The 22,871-nt window shown below is 46.6% G+C and overlaps 1 protein-coding gene and 1 non-coding gene across 2 annotated transcripts in view; one reads left to right on the forward strand and one right to left on the reverse strand.

Moving 5' to 3' along the window:
• The window catches only part of Stk32b (serine/threonine kinase 32B), a 238,495-nt gene extending 215,929 nt beyond the window's left edge, over positions 1–22,566 (forward strand). The window contains exons 8-12 of the mRNA XM_060365405.1: positions 4,649–4,765; positions 7,405–7,530; positions 9,054–9,185; positions 13,007–13,071; positions 20,678–22,566. Of these exons, the coding sequence (XP_060221388.1) occupies positions 4,649–4,765; positions 7,405–7,530; positions 9,054–9,185; positions 13,007–13,071; positions 20,678–20,816 (579 nt within the window). The 3' untranslated portion in view covers positions 20,817–22,566. The remainder of the gene's footprint in view (positions 1–4,648; positions 4,766–7,404; positions 7,531–9,053; positions 9,186–13,006; positions 13,072–20,677) is intronic.
• Positions 17,945–18,049, reverse strand: LOC132646958 (U6 spliceosomal RNA). Its single transcript, XR_009585280.1, has one exon. It is a non-coding gene; the product is annotated as a U6 spliceosomal RNA (small nuclear RNA).
• Positions 22,567–22,871: the final 305 nt, after the last annotated feature.

Here is a 22,871-nt window from a genome sequence, read left to right on the forward strand (position 1 = left end):
ACTCCAGGTTGAAGCACGCTGGCCTCCCACTTTCAGACTCCTTCCTCTGCACTCACAGTTGCATCCAAGTCCAACTTCCCCACTTGATTGAGTGTTCCCGCTCTTGTTTCTCTTTCATTTACCTGTGTCTTTCCCAAATACATAACGCATACATCTCTAAGGCTGATAAGGGACAGTCAGTGAATGTTTTTATTTTTGGCTCCTTTGCACTGAATTGCTGAAGATGATGGAGGCGTCTAATACCAACAGCTCATACTTTTATTTAAATGTAAACTCTTGTGACCTAACTACTTTTGAAGCATGTTTCCTTTGCACGGGTAAAATTGCAAAATGGTGTCATCTCAACTCCCAGGCCCATGGTTTCCTCAGCTATAGAATAGAGATAATGTTTTGTGAAACTGGCGTCAAAGGACATTTTGTCCCTGGACTGTGACATTCTCCCTGCTTTACTGTCTCTGTGGATCCAATGTGCAAACCAAAGTTTGTTAATCCCACTCTCTGCAAGTCTAACACAGCTCTGCATCCATTTGAATGGATATGTGGGTATTCATGACAACAGAAGGAAGCCTCCGTGAAGGCAGGATCTTATATTGGTGGGAGAATTCCTTCTTTAGGATAATGGGGAATGAGTGACTACTTCTTGAATGGATGAATGAATGATGAGAGCAGCCTGTAACTGAACTCCTCCATAAATACAAAGATTTTCAATCTAGTTCAGCCAACATTTTTTTTCTGCTTTTGAACTCAGTTTTTTCCATGAATTCCTCAAAAACTTAATTATGGTGCATGACATTTTTAGAATGCAGAGAAAATGAGAACTTGTTTGCTTCCTTGGGCACTGAATAAAAGACTCAGCACTCCATGGGTTCACTTGTTTCTGGCAGGTCCTTTTCGGTTCTGTGGCCATCAGGGAATGCAAGCATTCACAAACCCCAGTTGAACTAGGATGCTTGTCCTCCCCCCCACCCCCGGAGGCTGTGGTTTTGTGCAATCCATCATGCAGGTAACCCTGTTGCACAGTGGCCTCAGCAAGAGAAAGCCTGCCAACAGAAAGGATGCTTGGCTATTATTCATCAAGGGCCAGAGCAGTTGCCAGTAATAGATTGGCCAAAAAAAAAAAAAAAGCCACAAGTAAAGAAGAAAGCCTGCTTCTTCAAAATCAAGTTTCTCATTTCTCATTCTTGTGAGTTTTCTGCTCATAGACCACTTTCAAGGGAAGAGAGAGTGTCATGGGGCCAGTGAGGGCCTCTGATATAGGGACAGTATAACTGCAGGAAAGAAGAGCTGGAAGAACCAGGAGAGAATTTCTCCCAACTGTCTTTGTATGGCAGAATTGTCCACCATGCAGGGAGAACAGAGAGACTTGGTCTCTTGTGCGAGCAAATAGAGCTTATTTGTAGTCTGGGCAAGAGGTGCAGCTTCTCTTGAAACCCGGAGTAGAATGTCAGCACTTACCCCTACCTTGGAAAAAACAACCCAGGTGAATACCACTCGTGATCACAGTTCCTGCATGGAGCAAGGTACCATCAGCCTGGTATCAGTTTTAGCAACAGGAAAGGCCGACTGGAATGCTGTCAGGAGAGTGTAAAGAGACTCCGCCTCCTGACTGTGCCCCATAGAAAATACTTAGTGATCTGAAGTGCAAACGCTATCCCTTTTAGCTGGTTGCCACCCTGACAGATGATCATGACTTTTGGGATCCAGGGGGCAACTTGCCTGTGGAGAGAAGTCACTTCATGTAGCTGTAACGAACAGGGAATTTTCCTTCTTGTTCAATAAAAAGCTGCTTCCTCATAACAAGGAGAGGGACTCTGAGAGGAACCTCGTGGGCTCATCAGGGACCCCATTGGTGGCTCCTAAGCAGTTGGAGTGTTCAGATCCTCTGTCAACCTTTGTCATATAATAACAGTTGTATCTCCCCAGCAGGGGTGTGTGGAGAGTTAATGACATAGTGATGAAAATTATTCAGCACAGCGTGGTACCTGGTAGTCAGCACTGTACAAGCCCCAGCTTCCTAAACCTCAGCAAGACTCCCACCCAGAGAGGCCTGCTTGCCCTTCCCAGCTTAGCACCCTTCAAACACTACACAGGCTCTAGGGGCAGAGGCTGGGCCCTGCCTGGCTACCATCTATTAGATGATAAGGCTGCGGGCATGGAAGCACAAATGCTTCTCCATACTGTAATTCATCCTTACCTTATCTGAGCCCTGGCTTCCTCATTCATAAAAGGAAGGTAATACATGCAGTCACTGTGGAGGAGGAGTGGGGGTAATGTGACCAGAGAGAGCCCTGGCAGCCTGGGGCTGAGGGGGAAGAGGGCTGCTGCTGATGTTAGTGTGTAGGCAGCAGGGTTGCACTGGAGGCTCTGGATGCAGCTCAGGCAAGACAGACAGAGCTGGGAAGAGCAGAGGGGAGTTCCCTGTGACATCTAAGTTGCCTCATCTGTGAACCACACTGCTGTTGGCAATAGTGTGAGCAGGATAGAGGTGTGGGCTTTGCTGGGTGTGTTGGTACGGAGCCAATCCTCAGACTTATGCAGGGAAGTGACAAAGTGGCAGTTGCATATGGATATGAGCTTGGGTGTCACGTTTTTCTGGAATCTGCTACAAGGCTAGGAGAGCCTAGGAAAAGAGGTTCAACTCCAGTGCTGTGGACATCTGGACCAAGTCATCCTTTGGGGTAGAGATGATCTGCAATATGGTTCTATATACTAGCAACAAGCAGAAACCTCCACCATCCATTTATGACAACATAATAGCTTTAGTGGGGGGGGGGGAATACTGCTCTGGACTGAGAGCCTCTGCCATGTGATCAAGAGGACTGACACCTGCCTGGGAGGACATGGTGCAAGGGAGCCCCCTATCGGTAGAGGGTGAGGCTTGGAGACCCATTCAGGACCATGCTGCCCTCTTAGCTTGACTACCAACAACTTGCCTCCTTGTGTTTCCTCTTGCCTTTAACTTCAGAGCACCTTTTGGGGACTGTAAGCCAAAGTATTGGGGTATAGAGAGGCCAAGTCAATAGAGGAAGGACATCTTGAGCACCCTGTGGAGAGAGGCTCAGTGCAGAACCAAGAACTGCTGTGTGCATCCCTGGAGCAGGGTTCAGCCTATGGCTGCTAACTTGTCTCAGTGAAGCAGACAGACCACGGTGCCTGGAGTCAGAGTTGGGAGCCCAGAAGGCTATTCTTCTCTTTCCAGGGCACATTCCGGGCTGGTTCGAGCTTTCTCATCATTTCCCATCATTGTGGTTGGTTTCTGTGGGGATCATCTAGTTCCAGAGGGGAAACATCCTGAGGCTTTGGCTTTTTGACTTGCCTGAAGGACAGTTATTCTGAGTAAAGGGATTAGAGGGCATGCATGGGATCCGGTGGTCTGCCAAGCCCACTCGAGCAGATGAAATGACAGGACTACACCATTTCTCTCCCTTTTCAATGCTTCTATTTCATGACAAATTGCCCTTTTCCAAAAAATAAAAAAATGAGTTTCCTGAAGTAAAGGCTTACCTGCACTCTGCAGAAAGCCAGCCACCTATTTTCCTGCTGCTGGAAACCATTTTTGGTATCAGGCCTTGCAATCACTGTATCCTCTAAAGACAGTGGCTTCTGAATTGGGGCATCCTAAGGACAATGATAATAAAGCATTAGTGAATCCAGCACTGTGAGCAGATGCAATAGGAGCGTTGATACTTGCTGTTTGACTTGGAGCAAGGCCTGTGTCTCCATGCCCACTCACACAAAGGAGGGCTGACCCTGGAGCCTAAGGGTCAGGAGCACCTCAGCTGCAGTGCCCCAGGATGATTTTAAATGCACATGCTGCCTATGTGGAAAGCTTAAAGTTCTCATGATCAGTGACGGGTCATGGCACAGACACTAGAACACTACATAAGCATGAGGACTTGAGTTTGATCCCCTAGAATAAAAGAAACTCCTGTGCAGTGGCAAACACCAACAGCCCCATAGCCAGGGAGGAAGAAACTGGATGCTCCCAGGAACTCTCTGGCCAGCCAGCCTAACCTATTTGGTGAGCTCTAGATTGAGTAAGAGAATCTGTCTCAAAAATACCAGGTGGAGGAAGAATGAAGAAGATGCCCAAAGTCAACCCCTGGCCTACACACACACACACACACACACACACACACAAACATGTATGCACATGCATGCACAAACTCTCAAATACCAAGTTCTCTTGATTAGCACTGGTGTTGGTGTGGCTGGTATGCTCCCTCTGGGTGTGGGGAGAATTTCAGACATCAAGGAGAAGTTTCTTAGTGGCCAGATGGAAGTGCAGAACTCATGGGAGTTGATGAGTGGCCAAGACAATAGAAACTGAGATGTCTGTGACATGAAAAGCCTTCCCTTTGACCTGTGGCTAGTTCCTCGCCTGAGTTTGTTCAGTTTATGGCTTTGGAGGCCCTGCAGAAAGAGCAGAGAAATCGAGGTTCCTAGGAAGGCCCTGTCTCTTGAGCCATAGTTTCCTGGCATTTAAAGTAAGGATGAAAATGAGACATCCCTGACATCCTTTGTCCCCAGTGTGTGTGTGTGTGTGTGCGTGTGCGTACATTTCCTGCCATTACACATTCTTCAAACGAGTGGTTCTTGCCTCCCGCAAGGCATTTTTCTCTGACCCTGGCACTGTCCTTTGTTGCAGAGACCGTATGAAATCCACTCGGCCACACCCATTGACGAGATCCTCAACATGTTCAAGGTGGAACGTGTCCACTACTCCTCCACGTGGTGTGAGGGCATGGTGACCCTGCTGAAGAAGGTAAGGAGTCAGGAAGCTGTGTGGACAAAAGAGTCAGTGCGCTAACACCTAGTAATAAATGCTGCCATGGTATCATACATAGATCACAAAGCCCAGCACAGTGCAGTGTGAGACAGCATGGCCCAGGATCTTTCCAGCTCACTGCAAGATCCTGACAAACAGAAATATCAACTGTTAGTGGGTGCTGGCCTGCTAGGCCTTAGGACTTCCTGGGGCAGGAACTGGTTCTCCAAGTGCAAGCTCTGCTCCTGAAGCCTCAGCCTCATTTGACACCTGGAAGCCTGCTGGAAATGCACATCGCTGACTTCCTGAGTGAGACACAGGAGCTTGAGCAGCTATCTGTCTTGGCCTAGTTCCCATGACTCTGAGCACTCTTCAGGTCAGCACAGGCAAGAGATCCAGGTGTCCCCTTGTGAGGTTCTCTCCAGGCCTCAGGTACAAGGAGAGGAATATCACATATAATAAGCACAGCAATTTTTACTAGAATGATGATAATAGCAGAAGCCTTGGGTAAGGTCTGTGGGTCCTGTACCACATATGGCTCTCCTCTCCTCCCCACAAGCTCATAATGACAGCAGGCAAGGGTCACCACCTTTAGAAAAGAGACAAAAGGGCTGAGACTTGAAAAAAACAACGATTTAGTCTACACCACTGATTTGTCACAAGGCAGAGATGGGATTAGTACCCAAATCACCCACAGGAGTCATTTTTTTCTCATCACTGTGACAAAAATGCATGACAAAAGCCATTTAAGGGTTGGAGGGCTTATTTTGGCTCATAGTTCAGGTGAGGAAGGCATGGCATCAGGGTATGGGGCAGCTTGTCACGCTGTGTCCACAGTCAGGAAGCAGAGAATAATGAATGCAGGGCCCAACTCATTTCTCCAGGACCCCAGTTCATGGGATGCTGCCACCCACATCCAGGATGGGGCTTCTCATCCCAGTTAACCCAGTCTAGAACTTCCTGCATGGACATGCCCAGAGGCCTTTCTTCTGGGTAACTCTTAGGTCCAGTCAGGCAGACAATGCTGGCCATCATAAAGTCCTAACTTCAGATCTAGCATTTTGGTCCCAGCACATTTATAACAACTTGAGTCGCTATTTAGTTGAATTGCTTTAGATGGGTGCCTGCATTTGGTTGTTCTTAACCTTGGCTCATCACTAGAGGCTGCTAGAAGCCTTCCATACTGCCTATACCTGCTACTCCCCTACCTCAGGCAAACTCAGTGAGTCAGAAACGCTGGCCCTGGCGCACACAGGGGTATCAGCTTGTTCTTGACACTTGCTCCTAGATGCCATCCAAGTAGAGCTTGTTTAAGTCTGTACCCGCTGCTGTGAAGAAGCCACTGAACAAAGGACATGTTGATAGGCAGATATGGTCCTTGCCAATTGTCCCTTCTATGCTGTGATCCTGAGGACTCAATGTGTAGCTGGGGATGTTTCTGCAATGACAGTTGACAGCTGGGAAAAAGTGATGATGGGAAAGGGACCCTCTCTTGCCCTTTTTGTTGGCACTGAGTGACCCACTCCTCTTTAGCACCTGCCTGGTCCTCAACAACCCTGTTGGGCCTCAATCTGGCCCTGTGCTGGAAGCGGGGAAGCTGCCTCCACTCTTACTGCTCCCACACAAGGACAAGGGCCAGGCCATCGGCTATTCGTTTTAGGTGGCAGTCCCAGGGTTAAGTCCTGTCCTATCATGTTTATCCCAATGGTCTTTGCATCTCATAAACTAGAGTGTTTTATAACACAGTGCAGGAGCTGAGGAGACGGCTCATTTGGCAAAGTGCTTGCTTTTCAAGCATGGCAGCCTAAGTTTTAATGCCCAGGGCACAACTAAAAGTCTGGGATCAACAGTATACTACACTTGGAAGGTAGAGGCAGAAGGATCCCTGGAGCTTGCTGGCCAGCCAGTCTAGCCAAATCCGTGAGCTCCATGTTCAGTTAGAGACACTGTCTCAAATATAAGATGGAGGACAATTGGAGAAGACATGGCAACCTCTGGCCTCCATATACATGGGCACACACATCTACACACAGAGAACAATGCACAAGTGTTTTGTATGCGTGTGTACCACATATATGCCTGATGCCTGTGGATGTAAGAAGAGAGTGTAAGTTACGAGCTACCACATGAGTGCTGGGAACCAAATCCTGGGTCTTGTGTAAGAACAGCCGGTGCTGTTCACCACTGAGCCATCTCTCCAACCCCTCTGTAGCTGTTTTTACACTGGAGCTTCATTAGCAGAAACCGGCCTTCAAGAGAAGTGAAAAGCTGACCACTCAGTTAGGAAACAGAGGTTGCCTTGTAACTCATAGGAGAAAATTCTACTTCAGTCTTGGGAAACCAAGTCAGAAGTCCTCTGATGAGGCAGCCAGGCTGTTCTTTCAAATCAAAGCTGAAAACTTGGTCTCTCCCCTAAGAGTCACTTGCCACATGCCCTCAGAGAAAGGAGGTGACCTTGATGTCTCTCCATAGCTGTAGGGGTATATTTAGCGCCCCAGAGCTAACCTAGACGGGGCAGGCCACTGCCCAGCATGGCACACAAGGACTATGTGTTGGGTGAGATGCCATGTTCCCAGTCCATGCTCACCCCGGTGGAATGCATCATTCACAGAAATGCCTTTGCCCTCTGACTGCAGCTGCTGACCAAGGACCCCGAGAGCCGCCTGTCCAGCCTCAGTGACATTCAGAGCATGGCCTACTTAGCTGACATGAACTGGGATGCAGTTTTTGAGAAGGCACTGATGCCCGGCTTTGTGCCCAATGTGAGTTATGCCACCCCCTTCAACAGGTCCCCGCCTGGTATTAAGCATCACCCCTGCTAGTGACTGATGAACTCTCCAAAGATCACTGAAGTGAGGCACCAACAGGTTCATGGTTCACTGACATCCAGGATATGCAGACCAGATTTGCAAGCTGTGCTTCTTGCAGTGTGGCCGTGGAGTGCTGGGCCTCCCTGGACTGCTGAGCCTCCCTGGCTGCTCCTGCCCCTCTGAACAGGTGTCAAGGGCTGTTCTAATACAGATGCTGGTTGGTCACAGGGAATCTGCCATCCCTTGAGAGCTCATCCTCATTGGCCTCTTCTCAGAAAGTCCAGGGCACTGCTCTAGAAGGCACCAGAGGGCCTCATTGTGCTAGTGCCACGTGGATGTGGATGCATGGGTGATGAGAGCCAACAGTAGTGAGTGTGCACACTATGCCGGCATCATTCTTTGAACTTCCCATATGTTAGCTCATAGAGGCTTCATGCCAGCCCAAGAGTGGATCTTCTTGGTATTCTGAGTGAGGTTAACTAATTTTCCCAAAATGCCCTGGGAGGAGGCCAGCGGAGCTTGAACTCAGGCAAGGCAGGATCCAGGGCCTGCATTTGAGTGGATGAATGGATGGGTGACAGGCCACTCAGGAGAGACTTGAGCCTGAGTTCAAGCTTTTCCTTGGGAGAGAGAAAATGCTGAGGTCAAATGTGTGCAGTAGGGAAGGGATTTTTAGCCAAGTTCAGGAAGTCAATGTTGATAGAAGGAACCAGAGACCTATGGGACTCTGAAACAGAACAGAGTTGAATGTGTGCATGGATCTCACTGAGAGGCAGGAAGTAACCCCAAATGTGTTCCTCCATTTTCTCATGTCAGCCTCATTATCGTCACCCTATAGCAGAGGCAGGAAGCTCTCTGTGAGTTTGTGGACAGTAAGTGCTGCATAGCAAGACTATGTCTCATCCAAGACTATCTCAAAAGGTCATTAATCAAAATTTAAATTAAACTATAATAAAGAAAATAATGCCTCGTGTGTCTATAATGAAATAATTAGTTAATAAAAAAGAGGTAAAATGGCATGTAGAAGCAGTCACAAGATTTAGACCAGTGTTCTTTTGGAAGTTGAACTACCCTTTTACAAGGGTCGCTGAAGACCATCAGAAAACAGGTATTTACATTACAATTCATATCAGTAGCACAACTACAGTTGTGAGAGAGCAACAAAAATAATTTTATATTTGGCGTGCACTACAACATGAGGAGCTGTATTAAAGGGTGGCAGCATTCAGGAAGTGGAGAACCACCAATTTAGACACAAGGAGTTAACAGGGTGTGATTGCCCCAGCTGGGACTGAGTGAATCTCTGAATGGATAGTGTCTGTGGTGATTCCATCATCAGAGAGAAACATAAGGCATCCAGGGTGCCAGCTATTGTCATTGCCAAATGTGAAAACACCTGGCTATGTGCAAAGGATGCACAGTCAGTGATGAGTGAGATAATCACAAACCATGTTTTTCTCTCGGCTTCCCTTCAGAAAGGGAGACTGAACTGTGACCCCACATTTGAACTTGAAGAAATGATTCTAGAATCCAAGCCACTTCACAAAAAAAAGAAGAGGTTGGCCAAGCATCGGTCCAGAGACAGCACAAAGGACAGCTGTCCCCTGGTGAGACTTCAAGGGAGGGTTTTGTGGGGAAGAAGGGAGGTGTGGAGGAAGGTTCCTTCTTATTCACAGGTTATTTCAGCCTATATTCTTCCCTTTCCTCCCTCTGTGTCCTTGGGAGAGCATTTCCAGGGCTCCAAGAGATGTCAACCCTAGGGATTTTCATACTCCTTGAATGAAATGGTATAGTACTGGGTATAAAATCCATGCAGTAGGGTGCAGTTTTCCTCCATACCCCAAGCTCCCAGAATAATGATCCATGAGACTCATTAAATATTATACAAACACCTAGGCCATATAGCTAGGCTTTTCTCTGACTAGCTCCTAACTTGAAATAACCCATTATGCTAATCTACGTTTTGCCATGTGGCTGGTTACCTGTGCTCAGGTACGATGCATCTGTCCTCCTCACATCTTGTCAGCTGAATCCCAGGCATCTGGCTCTATCCCAAAATCCTTTTTGCCTGCTGGACGGCCCACCTTCTATTTCCTGCCTCAGGAATAGGCCATTAGCTTTTTTACTGACAGGTGATAACATCCATACAATACAAGAGATTCTGTCACAAACCCCAGGCACATCTTCTATATGTTTCAAATTGCTTTAGGATTATTTTCATTACCTGACACGGCACAAATACTGTGTGCCAAGGTGTTGGGCGTTGCTGTTCAATACAAAACTCACCCATGCAGGTCTAACTGCAAAGTACACGAGTAAGATGTGATGGATGATGACACTCAGCTGGGGCTCTGTGACACAGATGAGTCTAAGGAGGGTGACCTGCATGTCACTTCATTCTTGTGGAGTTTGCATAGTGTTCGATGCACTTCAAATCTTAAGTTTTGTTTTATAGAAACTTTTGGAATTTTTGTTCCTCAACACTTTCAGACTGTAGTTGGTTGGATCTGAGGTCACAGAGTACTAACTGTACTTTCTGTTTTTGAAGTTAATGAAATGCCACCAGCAAAGGAATGCTCTCTTATAGTGCCGCTCTATGCAAAAATGACTAAACAGGTAGTACCCACACTCCTACCATCCATAGTGAGAACCCCAGGAACAATATAGGGCATCACAGTCCCCGTGCACCTTTTAGGAAGGGTCTTCTTCAGGAACCCCTCCCCCACTTGAACCCCTCCCCCACTTGCCCAGGCTGCACTCTAACAGTCCATCACAGTGGGAAAGGCATGGCAGCATGAGCTGGAGGCAGCTGATCACATTGTGCCCACAGTCAGAAAGTAGAGAGAGGGGGAATTCTGGTGCTCAGCTCACTCCTCTTTATTCATTTTAAGCCACCAGCCCATGAGATGTGCACCCACATTTACAATGTGTCTTCCCAGCTTAGTTAATCCAGTTTAGAAGCCCCCTGGCATGGGAGCCCAGAGGTTTGTCTCCTAGATTATTCTAGATCTTGTCACTGGCTGTCCTCTCCACATAGTCAGGCATCTTCATATCTAGCAACAACATAAATGGAAACTGGGGGGATCTGGGAATTGTGGTTGATTTTTTTTTCCTCAGCAGATGAAATCAGCACTATTTCACCACATACACCGTATTGTAACAATGTAGACAGAAAGTCATCAGAGAAAACTCTTAAAAATTGCAGGAAGGAACTGAAGTGTAGCTCCCCACAGCTGATGGCCTCTGAAGGGGGGGCAGGTGAGGGGACAACTCACTTTTCCTTAAGGAGCTGGCCACCTGGAGTGTGACCATGCTTGAGTGAGTATATGGGCAACTCCAATAGGACTTCTTCTTCTTCTTCTTTCCATTGATTTATATAAATCTTTGAAGTTTGGACAAATAAACCAATTTCAGCAACACTAACAAAACAGAAAACAAATACTCTACAATCGATCCCACCCCTGGGGCAACCACACCCTGCCAGATCCTCTACTTCTCATTCTCATGTTTTACGCACACAGTCTGGCCTTTTAACTAATTATCTAATCGTGCTTCTTCTTTTTTTTTTTTAAGTGAATATTTCTTTTTTTTATTTTTATTTTTTTTGGTTTCACACTTTTTTTTTAATTATGCACATTTTTTATTTATAATCTTTTTTTTTTCAATGCAGTTTGTTCAGGAACCTTGAACAATCCTCGGACCCTGGGGAAAGCCAGCCCACAGCTTAAATAGCCTCTGGGTAGCCAACCCAGGCGTGCCACATGGGCAATGCAGATAGGTCCACATACATGGAAGCAAGCCAGATCCTCAGCCTTAGCCAAATGTGGAATTGTTCGTGACAGAGAGCACTCACCATCGGGAAGGTGGAAGGCGGAAACCAGCTCCATCTTTAAGGCATAGCATTCCGCAGCTCTCTACAGTTCCCCCTTTTTGTTTTAGACGCATCAGGCAAGAGTAGAGGTCTGATCTCTGTTATTAGAAATAAATTGGGACTTTGTACTGATGTTCATTTAGGTGTCATCCACCCAAAGAGCATCAGACCCGTCTGATACCTTTTTCTCAGAGGCGGGACCTGGGGCATCAACCCGCATGCAACCAGACATGCTCTTCTCTGGGTCCAAAGCGGCTGACCCTGAGTGCAGTGCTTAGCCTCGCATCCTGAGCGTAACATTTTAGCTTTTTATGGTATCCAACCATGCTTGGGGAGACTGTCCTGCTTCAATGGCTGTAAAGGCCTGAATGATCATGGCTGCATCACACTGTTGTGAGACTCTAATCTTGCATATATACCACAGGCAAACCAAGGAGACCAACACCAGAAGGCCTGCTAACGCTCCCATGCCCGCCCATTCCTTCAGATGATTCATGGCTGCAGCAATCCATGATGATAATCCTGTGGCTAGTCCTGCATCCACTCTGGTAGAATTTACTGTGACAATGGCCACTCTCAGCTGCTCCATCGTAGTATCGAATTCTCCAGTCCAATTACCTAAAATATAGCTCGACAATTGTTTAGACAGATTTGCAGCACAGGAAAACTAATCGTGCTTCTTTAGTGTCAGTAACCATCACACCATCTGAGCTCTTCTGACTTTCTCACAGTTCCCTGGCTGGCAACTCCATCATTCCACTTTTCCTTCCATCTTTCCATGGCCTCTCTGGGTCTCTGACTCTGTGTTCTATTCATGCAAAGACACTAATCATTGGCTTCAGCCCCCAGGACATTCCACCTTCTCTCACCTTAACTTGAAGACTTGACCTCAGATGCAGCCATATTCAGACCCTGTGGCTGAGGGATTAGACATACCCTGGGGACACAACTGTCCACAACAGCCCCTTCCCCCTATAAAATACAGTTGTTGTTTGTTGTTTTTTTTTTATTTTGCTATTACCTTAGTATAAGATGAACATAACCTCTGGTGCAAAAATCTTATTTTATTGCTCTAATTTAACAATAAATAAAACCATCTTTCCAGGCCCTGGAAGCCTCATAGGTCCATGGCCCTGGGCCAGTCATCCCAGAGGCTCACAGAGGGAAACATGCTTCCTTGTCATCATGTGCTATCTATATGCAGTCTCTAGGGGGTGTCCCTGTAACATTCTGATCCTGGAAGGAGGGCCTGGCATTAGTGTCTTGATCTGAAGACCTCTTCCTCTGTGTCCCTAAAGCAAGCTTGAACAGCTCGCAAACATGAGGGAGCCCAAAGTACTAGGCATGTTCCAGTGAGTGGCTTCTTTGATTTTTACCACTTAAAAGCAAGAAACAGAAACATGTTTGTCTGTGGATGCAGTTACTGACCCAGCCACTGATCTTGTCTCTAAGTCTTGAGTGGCCACAATTCCCATTTAAATAAACTAGTTGCCCTTTGACACACCTGCCTGGTCAGTGTTCTGACATTTAGTTCTCTCTCTCTGTGCTCTTTGACAGAATGGACATCTGCAGCAGTGTTTGGAGACAGTACGGAAGGAGTTTATCATATTCAACCGGGAGAAGTAAGTTCACCTAGCCCCACGCGTACGCGCGCGCGTGCACACACACACACACACACACAGTCTGTCCCCAGGGTCAAGTAGAAATGCAGTCACCCTGGGATCTGTTACCTCTGGCCTGAGCCTATTCCACAGGGCCAAAGCCAAGAGAAGCATAGTCACCCCTGGGCTCTGTCATTCTTAGGTTGAGCCCATCACCCAGAACTAAGGCATCCAGGAAAAGGTGGTCCAGCCCCACCAACAGTGAGTGACAACAGGAATGGAGGACACAGCAGAGCAAACCCCCTAGTCCTGGAGAAAAGGATACTCCTACACTTGAAATTAGGATCTGGGTTCTAATCCTCAAAAGAAGTAGGCTCTGCTGGGCCTTGATGTTGGAGCCCTCAGGAAACCTTGTGGCAAGGTCCTTAGCTGCTCCAACTTCTTTGTGAGCATAGAAAAGTGAGAAATGATCCTTAGGATATAGAGTCTGTGTCACAGAGCATAGCAGCGGAAGGGGATGCTCAGCAGGGAAGTGGTAACTTCTGTTGCTGTTGTTACTTGGGTTAAGGGATGAGGTGTGTGGGCACCTCTGCCATCTAGGCAGGTAAGGCATGGGATGATGTGGGCCGGAGAGTGGCTCCCCAGGGTCTAAGCATCTGCAGGTTCTCTATTTCCCCCACCCATCAGCCAGTGAAACAGTAAGAAAAGAAGACTGCTCAGACGGTACCTGAAGCTCAGTAGCTGTGGTCCTTGTACCATCCATGGTGGTGAAGGGTAGGGTTGAGCACAGGATGTAAACAAGGCAAGGCCAGGCATTCTGGGTCCCTAGCAACACCAACCTGAGTGGCAGCATCTCCAAAGTGTGAGACAAAGCTGGGGAAAATAAACTCAGGGGCCCTGAAACAGCAGGAGGTGATTTCACATAGAGATAAAGGTGGCTCTGAAGGCTCTCAACAGTTCCTAAGAACTCAGGATCCATGTCAGTTACATTCAGGTCTCCATCACAGGAAATTGAAGCAGGTTGTGCAGAGGGCAGCTGATCCCAGCATGCTCATCTCAGCCAATAAGCCATAGGGAACACACAGCCATCAGTAAAAACATGAAAGCTGTGCTAGGCCAAGCACCATGGTTGGTTCTTTACATTCATCTCCAGCTTCATCACTGATGCTCAGCACAGTCTTAGTGTGTGCACGTGTGTGTGTTTGGTGTGTGTGTTTGTGTATGTGTGTGTATGCATATATGGAGAGAGAGACAATCTTATGCCAGAAATTACTGTGAAGTGTTTGGAGTTGAGATTCCACACAACTTTTTGGGGGCTCAGGTCCATATTCCTCTGTATGATACAAGTGATTCTTACTAACATTTTTTACAAATATAGAGCCGTCAATGTGCCTTCCAAGTGAAGAAACCCAGTGGTATGTGTGGTGGTCTCAGTTATCAATTTGATGATATCTAGAATCCTCTGAGAGATGGATGTCTGAGCATGCCTGTTGGGATTATCCTAATATCATTAAATTAATGGTTCATCCCACTAATTAATACCCAATTAATGGGTAGCACCATTCCCTGGCTGGGCTCCTGAATTATATAATGGTGAAAGGGAGCTGGAAGGCAGCTTGCATTTATCTTGTCTCCTTCTTGACTGGGGATGGAGGTGACCAATATCTTGTAGCTCTGGCCACTGTGACTTCCCTGCTGGGATGGACTATACTCTGGAACTGTGAGCACAATAAACCCTTTATCCCAAAAGTTGCTTTTGTCAGAGGGTTTTAACAAAGCAACAGGAAAGGAAGCTGAGGCAGCACCAATGGGAAAGTGTGTCAGATATGGCATATGAGCAGTAGTCTCTGAAGCAAACACACAGGACACTGGCAACTTTCCCCGTGAGATCTTTACGTTGTTTTCCATGGATTAACCTGCTGTTATTTTATACCCAGGCTTCTTAAGAAGAAGCCATAGGCATCCCCCCTGTGATGAGTTATCAGGAAGCCCCTCTGATTGAGGGTAACCCCACATCCACAGCAAAGAAGTCAAATATGAAGACAGAGAGATACTGCCACTGCCATAGCCCAAGGGACATTGAGGGATGTCCACCACCAACAATAGTGCAAGGAGTCAGGGAGAAGCTCTGAGAGAGTTCTGAACTTGAGATCTCAGAAACACAATGGGAACAGAAGATAGATACAGCCATTCTGCCTTTCCTCTGGGCTGTTTGATCAAGTGAGATAGAGAAGAGAGCTGATTAGTGCTCGAGGCTAGCTGGAAACGATAACAAGAGAATATTTCATGTCAGAAGAAATAGCCCTCCAACAGACACAAGCTTGGCTGCCTCACTGAACTCAGAGAGAATTCTGCCAGGAATGGTGCCCAGAAAGCACAGTGGGAAGGGCGCTCAGCCTGGAGGGTCAAAATAAATCTGGGGTTCCCCCTCCAACACTGTCGTCCAGACTGGTTAGCAGGTTTTTTCTGTCCCATCCCTTATCACTGCAAGAAAAAGGAATGGAAGATGGGCCCAGAAGGCTGCAGGTGGCTCACTTTTAACACCAAGGAGTTATACCCAAGGAACTCAGTGGCTCACACTTGCAGTCTTGGGATATAAAGACCTGGGGTTTGATGAAGTTGGCTGGGCCTCCCCAGAGGAGGCAAAAGCATTCCTGGAGAGTTTTTAAATTACCCTAACCAAGTCTTTGCTTTCTTCCCTTCAATACCTGCCCTTCATCCCCAGTCAGATAACCATGGCTCAATTTGGCACAGTCCTTTCTGAACCCTCCTAGTCATTTCAGCTCTGTTTTGAGGTGGTATGTGTTTGTCCATCCATCTATTTGTTTGGTTGGGATTTTGGTTTGGTTTAGCTTGGTGTTTTGAGACAGGGTTTCTCTGTGTAGCCTTAGCTGTCCTGGAACTCACTCTGTAGATCAAGCTAGCCTTGAACTCATCGAAAGGTCCAAGTGCTGGGATTAAGAGTGTGAGTTACTATCACTTGACTCTGCCCACTTGTTTTATCTGTAGAGAAACATGACAGGCTGTGTCTCCTTGGTCTGAAATGCTTGGGACCACAGGGTTTGGCATTTGGGGTCTTTCAGATGTTGGTGTGCCATGGCTGAGTCCCAAAGTTTTAAGTGCTTGACTCATCATGTGGAATTCTCTCAACACTGATTGTTAAAATAATAAGTTGTCTGAGAAATTCAATGTTTCCTGTCATGAAAATAGACAGACAGGCAATCTACATGTGTAACATTCAACTCTGCCCACAGTGTCTGTACAATTCCTTCTTATTTCCTCATCAGTTATGCATCTTTGGATTGTAGAGTAGGCTGCAAGTGAGCAAGCACTTGGGGCCCACTGTGGTGGTCTTAACTCTGCCCTGTTCATAGATTCCAGAAGATAGCTCCTCACAGTGAGGGTTCCCTGCTCACTCTCTGTCCTTCTCTGTGACTCCTTCACCGGAGATCCTGGCAAGTGGGTAAGACGATGGGAATAGGGGATGAGCAGGTGGATGGATGGAGGGTAATCTGTGGGAGACTGATGATGAATGGGTGATGAACAGATGATAGATGGACAGTTGATGTATTCATAGTGTATGTATATGTGTATGAATAGACTGTGGGGTGAGTGGACATCTCAGTAGGTGGAAAAGATAAATAATGGATGAGTGGAAAGACAAACTATCCCAGTTAAAACGTTGGGGTGGATGGAAGGTGAGTGAATGGGTGAACAATATGTATATGCATGAATGTAGACTAGGTCAGTAGGTAGATAGGTAGGAGTGTACATGAGGCGGGATGACAGAAAGACAAGAGAGCAGAGGGACAAATGGATGGTACAGGATTTGAATGTGACCATAGATTAAAAAAAACGGATGTATCTATAAATAATCAGATTAGAAATTGGATGGGTGTTGTGCGTGGCAGTAGTGCATGCCTTTAATCCCAGGACTCAGGGAGTCAGAGACAGGCAGATCTCTGTGAGCTCAAGACCAGCCTGGTCTATAAAGAGTGTCTAGGAAAGCCAGGGCTATTACACAGAGAAACCCTGTCTTGAAAAACTAAAAAAAAAAAAAAAAAATGTTCATGGAATGTTTCCATGGATTTATGGATGGATATGGGGCTTCTCTGTAGGTTGATGGATTGATGAATGATGTATCTGTGGATAGATGGATAATGGATGGATGGATGGATGGATGGATGGATGGATGGATGGATGGATGGATGGAATGATGGCAGTTCAGCTGTGGTGGAGAAAGCACAGGCTTCAGAGTTATGGCAGAAGAACAGCCCACCTGATTCCAGTCCTGGTGGATGGAGAAAAAGCAGGGAAAGAGCCACCAAGTCACTGTCCTATGAAACAGTGCTGTGTCACTGAGTGCTGACTCAGGCACTGACATTGGTGCACACATACCTACTGGGCACATTCATACTCACTCTCAGCTGCCATCTAGCTGAGGGGCACATTCTATGGCTCTTGTCTTAAGGCCAGCCGCAGCTCTCTGAGCATGACAGGCACAAGCAGAACTATTTTTTTAATTAAGTAATTTATTTATTCACTTTACATCCCCAACTTAGCACCCTCCCTCCTCTCTTCCCAGTCCCATTCTCCCTCCTCTTCCCCCATCCCTCCTCCCTATTCCTCAGAAAGGGGAGCCCCCACCCACTCACCGACCCACTCCAGATCATTAAGCCACAACAGGAATGAGCTTGTTCTCTTCCACTGTGGCCTGGCGTGGTAGTTTTCCACAGGGGGAGTGATCAAAAAGCAGGCAACCAACAGAGTCCATGTCAGAGTCAGCCCTGGTGCCTTTTATTAGGGGACCCACATGATCCCGTGTAGTTGCCCATCAGCTGCATTGGTATAGGGGGCCTAGGTCCTTGGTTGGTGCTTCAGTCTCCACAAGCCCAAAAATATGAAACACTTCATGAATTTTGTGTCATCCTTGCTCCAGGTCCATGCTATCTGCTCTGTATTATTCAAATTTTAGTAAATATGTCACTGAAGCGAGCACAAAACTTTTTTTAAGAAAGGATTTTAATGTAAATGACTACAGTGAGTGGCCACCTGCTGTGCCATTTGACGAAAGTATTACAGTTCAGGCCAATTCCACCTGAAGCCTGAAGCACATGTCTTTCTGAATAAGGTGGAACTAGTAATAATCCTCTTCTTTGGCTTGTGTGTGTCCGTGCCCCCCCCCATGCAGGTGGAGGTGAGAGGTTGACCATGTGTCTGCCTCAGTCACTCTTCGAACTCACATTTTGAGACAGAGTCTCTCATTAAATCTGATGCTTACAGATTCACCACAGCTGGCTGGCCAGCAAGACTTGGGATCTGACTGTCTCTGTCTCTCTAGAGCTGGCATTCCAGGCCACCATGCCCAGCTGTCTTTTGTTGTTGCAATGACTTGAGCTCGGGATCTCATGCTTGTAAGCACTTTATTGACCGAGCCATCTTCTCAGCCTCTCTTTGGATTTGAAAACAAAAACAAAAACAAAACAAAACAACAACAACAAAAACAATTTCTCACTATGTAGCCCTGACCTGCCTGAAACTATATAGCCCAAGCTGGCTTCAAAGTTACGGTGATCCTCCTGCCTGTGTCTTCCAAGAGCTGGAATTACTGATATGTACCACCACCCTGGGCTAGTAGGGATTATGATTTCCAGACCCACACTGGCAACTTCCCTTGCATCTGTCTGATGATTCCTGCACAGCACAAGCCTCACTTTAGCTGAGGAAAAGAAGTCTCAGAGATGCAGCTTAACCAAGGTAACTAGGGAGGTGAGAGCCCAGGTTTCAGTTGGGTTCTCTGCTGCCCCTTGAATGCCTCTGTTTCTCCTCTGGCCTGTGCCATGAACAGGCAAGTGGCAGGTGCGGTACAGTAAGTGAACCTGAACTTGGAGGTCAAAGAGGGAGGAATGTAGACATCTTCCAACTGGCAGCAGGTGGCCAGCTGCTAAGAAATGCAGTGTTCAGACTCCCACTACCTCAGCATGGCCTGTCATGGAGTATTTCAACAGCCTGAGTGTTTGACTATCCAGATTTTTAAAATTTTATTTTATTAATTACATTTTATTCACTTTGTATCCCAGGTGTAGACCCTCCCTTGTCCCCTCCCAATCCCACTCTTCCTCCCTTTTCTCCTCCCGTGCCCTCCCCCAAGTCCACTGGTAGGGGAGGTACTCCTCCCCTTCCCTCTGACCCTAGATTATCAGGTCTCTTCCGGACTGGCTGTATTGTCTCCCTCTGTGGTCTGGTAAGGCTGCTCCCCCCTCAGAGGGAGGTGATCAAAGAGCCAGCCACTGAGTTCATGTCAGAGACAGTCCCTGTTCCCCTTACTGTTCCATTTGGAGACTGAGTTACCATGGGCTAAATAGAAGCAGTCATCAAAAATCTCCATTAAAAAACAACAACCAAAAAAGGCCCAGGACCAAATGGTTTCAGCTCAGACTTCTACCAGACCTTCAAAGAGTGAACTCCAATTTTCTTCAAACTATTCCACAAAATAGAAACAGAAGGAACATTACCAAACTCATTCTATGAAGCCACAGTCACCTTGTACCTAAACCACACAAAGACTCAACAGAAAAAGAACTTCAGGCCTATCTCTCTTATGAACATTGATGCAAAAATACTCAATAAAACATTTACAAACCGAATCCAAGAACACATAAAAGATATCATCCACCATGACCATGAAGCCAAGTAGGCTTCATCCCAGGTGTGCAGAGGTGGTTCAATATATGGAAATGCATCAAGGTAATTCACCACATAAACAAACTGAAGGAGAAAAACCACATGATCATCTCCTTAGACACCGGGAAAACATTTGTCAAAATCCAACACCCATTCATATTTAAAGTGTTGGAGAGATCAGGGATACAAGGCACATACCTAAGCATAGTAAAGGCAATATACAGCAAGCCTGTTTACATCAAAGTAAACAGAGAGAAACTCAAATCAATCCCCTGGAAATCAGGGACAAGGCAAGGTTCCGTATCTCTTCAACCAATAAGATAACTAAAGGAGGTCAAGGGAATATAAATTGGAAAGGAAGAAGTCAAAGTACCACTATTTGCAGATGATATGATAGTATACATGAGTGTCCCCAACATTTCAACCAGAGAATTCCTTCAGCTGATAAACACCTTCAGCAAAGTGGCTGGATACAAAATTAACTCAAAAAAATCAGTAGCCCTCCTGTACATGAAAGACTGTCCAGATTTTTGTTTGTGGGATCTTTTGACCACTGCCCATCTCCTCTGCATCATATACTCTGTGAAGATAAGAGCTGCTTTGCTTGCCAGGCATGGTCCCAGGCTTGGCTACTTCTCCACCCACAGGTATAAACAAAATGAATGGTGCATGGTTTCACCAACCAAATCTACTGGCTGTGAACCTGAACCAATTACATCTGTAATAGTATAACTACCACAGGGATTGTACTGTTGGAATTATTATCTCCACTTAATAGACAGAGAAACTGAGGCTCTGTGTATTAAGTCACTCTCCAGGTATATCTAAGTCAAGCACTCTGCTGGGGAGCTCAGGTTCTGGCTTTGTATCAGGAGTATCTCACAAGTGTGTGGCTGCACCCAGCCCACAACCACTAACCAGGTCTGTGTTGTGCTTGTTGCAGACTCAGGAGACAGCAGGGACATGATGGCCAGCTCTCAGACCTGGAAGGCCGAATAGGAAGCCAGGCTTCGAGCAAGCTGCAGGACGGTCGAAACAACAACATCCTGACCCACACGTGTCCCCGAGGCTGCAGCAGCTAAGCTCACCTGCCCAGAAGGCATCCTAACTGTCCTGACACCCAGCACCCCTCCTTTGTGCCCTGATGGTCCCCATCTTACCCCTAAAACATAATATGCAGAAGGAGCTCTGTACTAAGGTCTAGAGAACCTGGGCTCTCGTCCCTGCTTCCAACTGATTCACTGTGTGACCTTGAAAAAAATCAAGGTCACACATTCTCTGTGCCTCGGTTTTCAGCATCTGTGGAAGGGGTTAAATAGCTCTCTGCCCCATCTCCAGTCATATATTGTGAGAATCCTGTTGAACTGCAGATATACATAAACTCTTGGGCATTGATAAAAAAGAATTTATACATGTAAAATATCTCAATATTTGAAGCGTTCTCCTGCCCCCCCCCAAACAATTTAAACCATGAGAACTTTGCAATTTGGCCCACCCTAGCTTGTTAGATACCACTTTTAACAATATATAAATAGCTGGCATGTTTGCCGTTCCTATGGGACTTCCAGGTCCCAAAGCAACCAAGAAGAGCCATCCACAGATTTCCTGGCCTTCTGGAATGGTGCAGCATAAAGACCAAGCCCAAGGGGTTCCATGCTGCAGAAGTGCTTTTCCCTGACTCATGGAAGGCTGCCCCACCTTTGGATTTCAGCAATCACCAGCTCTCACCATACCCCCACATCCCTATGCCGGATGGCACTCAGGTGCATCTCTGGTCATTCCTCCCTCCCAAGAGTATCATGGGATCCCAGAGAAGACTCATCCTGCAGCAGTGCCCACCATCCTTCCAGATTTTTCTTCCCTGGAAGAGTATAAAATAAGCCCAGTCACTCAAGGGCTCCCTGGCTGGGCAGGCAGAGCTTCCTCTTAATATATTAAGAAGCCTTGGTGCTTAGAGTCTATTGTAGACAGAAGCAGATGCACTCAAGAAACAAAGTATTTTTTGACCTGGCCAGGGACCAGATGACCCTTGAGATGAGGATGCTAGCAAAGCTGCTGCCAAGACTGGAAGACACCCACAAGTCATGTGATTGTTCAAGGGTCAATTTCCTCACTTTCAAACAGGAAGAAGGTTGCCCTTGCAGAGCTGTTATGGGGCTTGATAAGATCCCATGTATACCACAGTGATGACTAACAGCCAGCAGCCATTCGTCGTCACTCTCATCCTCCTCATTTTTCCATCATTACCATCATTTTCTCCTTCCTTCTCTTCCTCATTATATTTATCATCATCACCACCATCACGATCACCATCCTCCTCCTCTGTACTTTCTTGCCAACATGGCAGGTCCGTTTTCTGTGGACCAAGGATACTCCAAGTTTACAATTTTTTTTTTCTTTTCCTACCTGGAGCCTCTGAGGTCTGGACATCCCTGCTGAGATCAACTGTTTTCACTTTTGCATCAGTTTCCATTTTCCACTTTCTCACTATGATTCGAGTCTGTCAGTGTCATCACTTAGATCTCTTGGGAGACATTTTAATGTATGGTAAGGTTTTACACTTTCCTTCAAATAAAAGCATTATGTCCTCCCTTAACTGAGTCCCCCCACGTCTGTCTCCTGCCCATTTTAGTGTCTCCTGGCCCTGTCTGCCCTCCTTGCCCTCCAGGATGTCGTAGCTGTTATTCTCTACACTGCAACCTGGAAGCAGTACAATTTCTTCTTGGGATGAGCTTGTGAATGAGAGGTGGGGGTGGGGTGGAAGTAGCAGGATGGGGAATCCTGATTTCATGGCTCTGTTTTGTCCATGTTTCTTGTTCAGAATAAATAATCACTCAGATATTCCTTGTAAATTGCTTCTCATTGAGGGATGGGTGGTATGGACCTTCTTCTTCTAGATAAGGGGTTCAGAATTAATCAGCGATGACTGGAAGGGTGACTTAATCAGCTTTCTGTCACTATAGCAAAACACCTGAGCTAACTTAGAAAGAGAAAAGTTTCTTTCAGCTTCTTTCTTTAAGGCTTGTGGGGAAGCAGCATATGGCAGGGATGTGTGGTAGACTGACTTTCACTAGGATCCAAGGATCAGAAAGAGTAATGAGGAGTCAGGGTCCCACTCTGTCCCACAATAGCATGCC

Source organism: Meriones unguiculatus, chromosome 12 (assembly GCF_030254825.1).
Source record: "Meriones unguiculatus strain TT.TT164.6M chromosome 12, Bangor_MerUng_6.1, whole genome shotgun sequence".
Classification (NCBI taxonomy): domain Eukaryota; kingdom Metazoa; phylum Chordata; class Mammalia; order Rodentia; family Muridae; genus Meriones; species Meriones unguiculatus.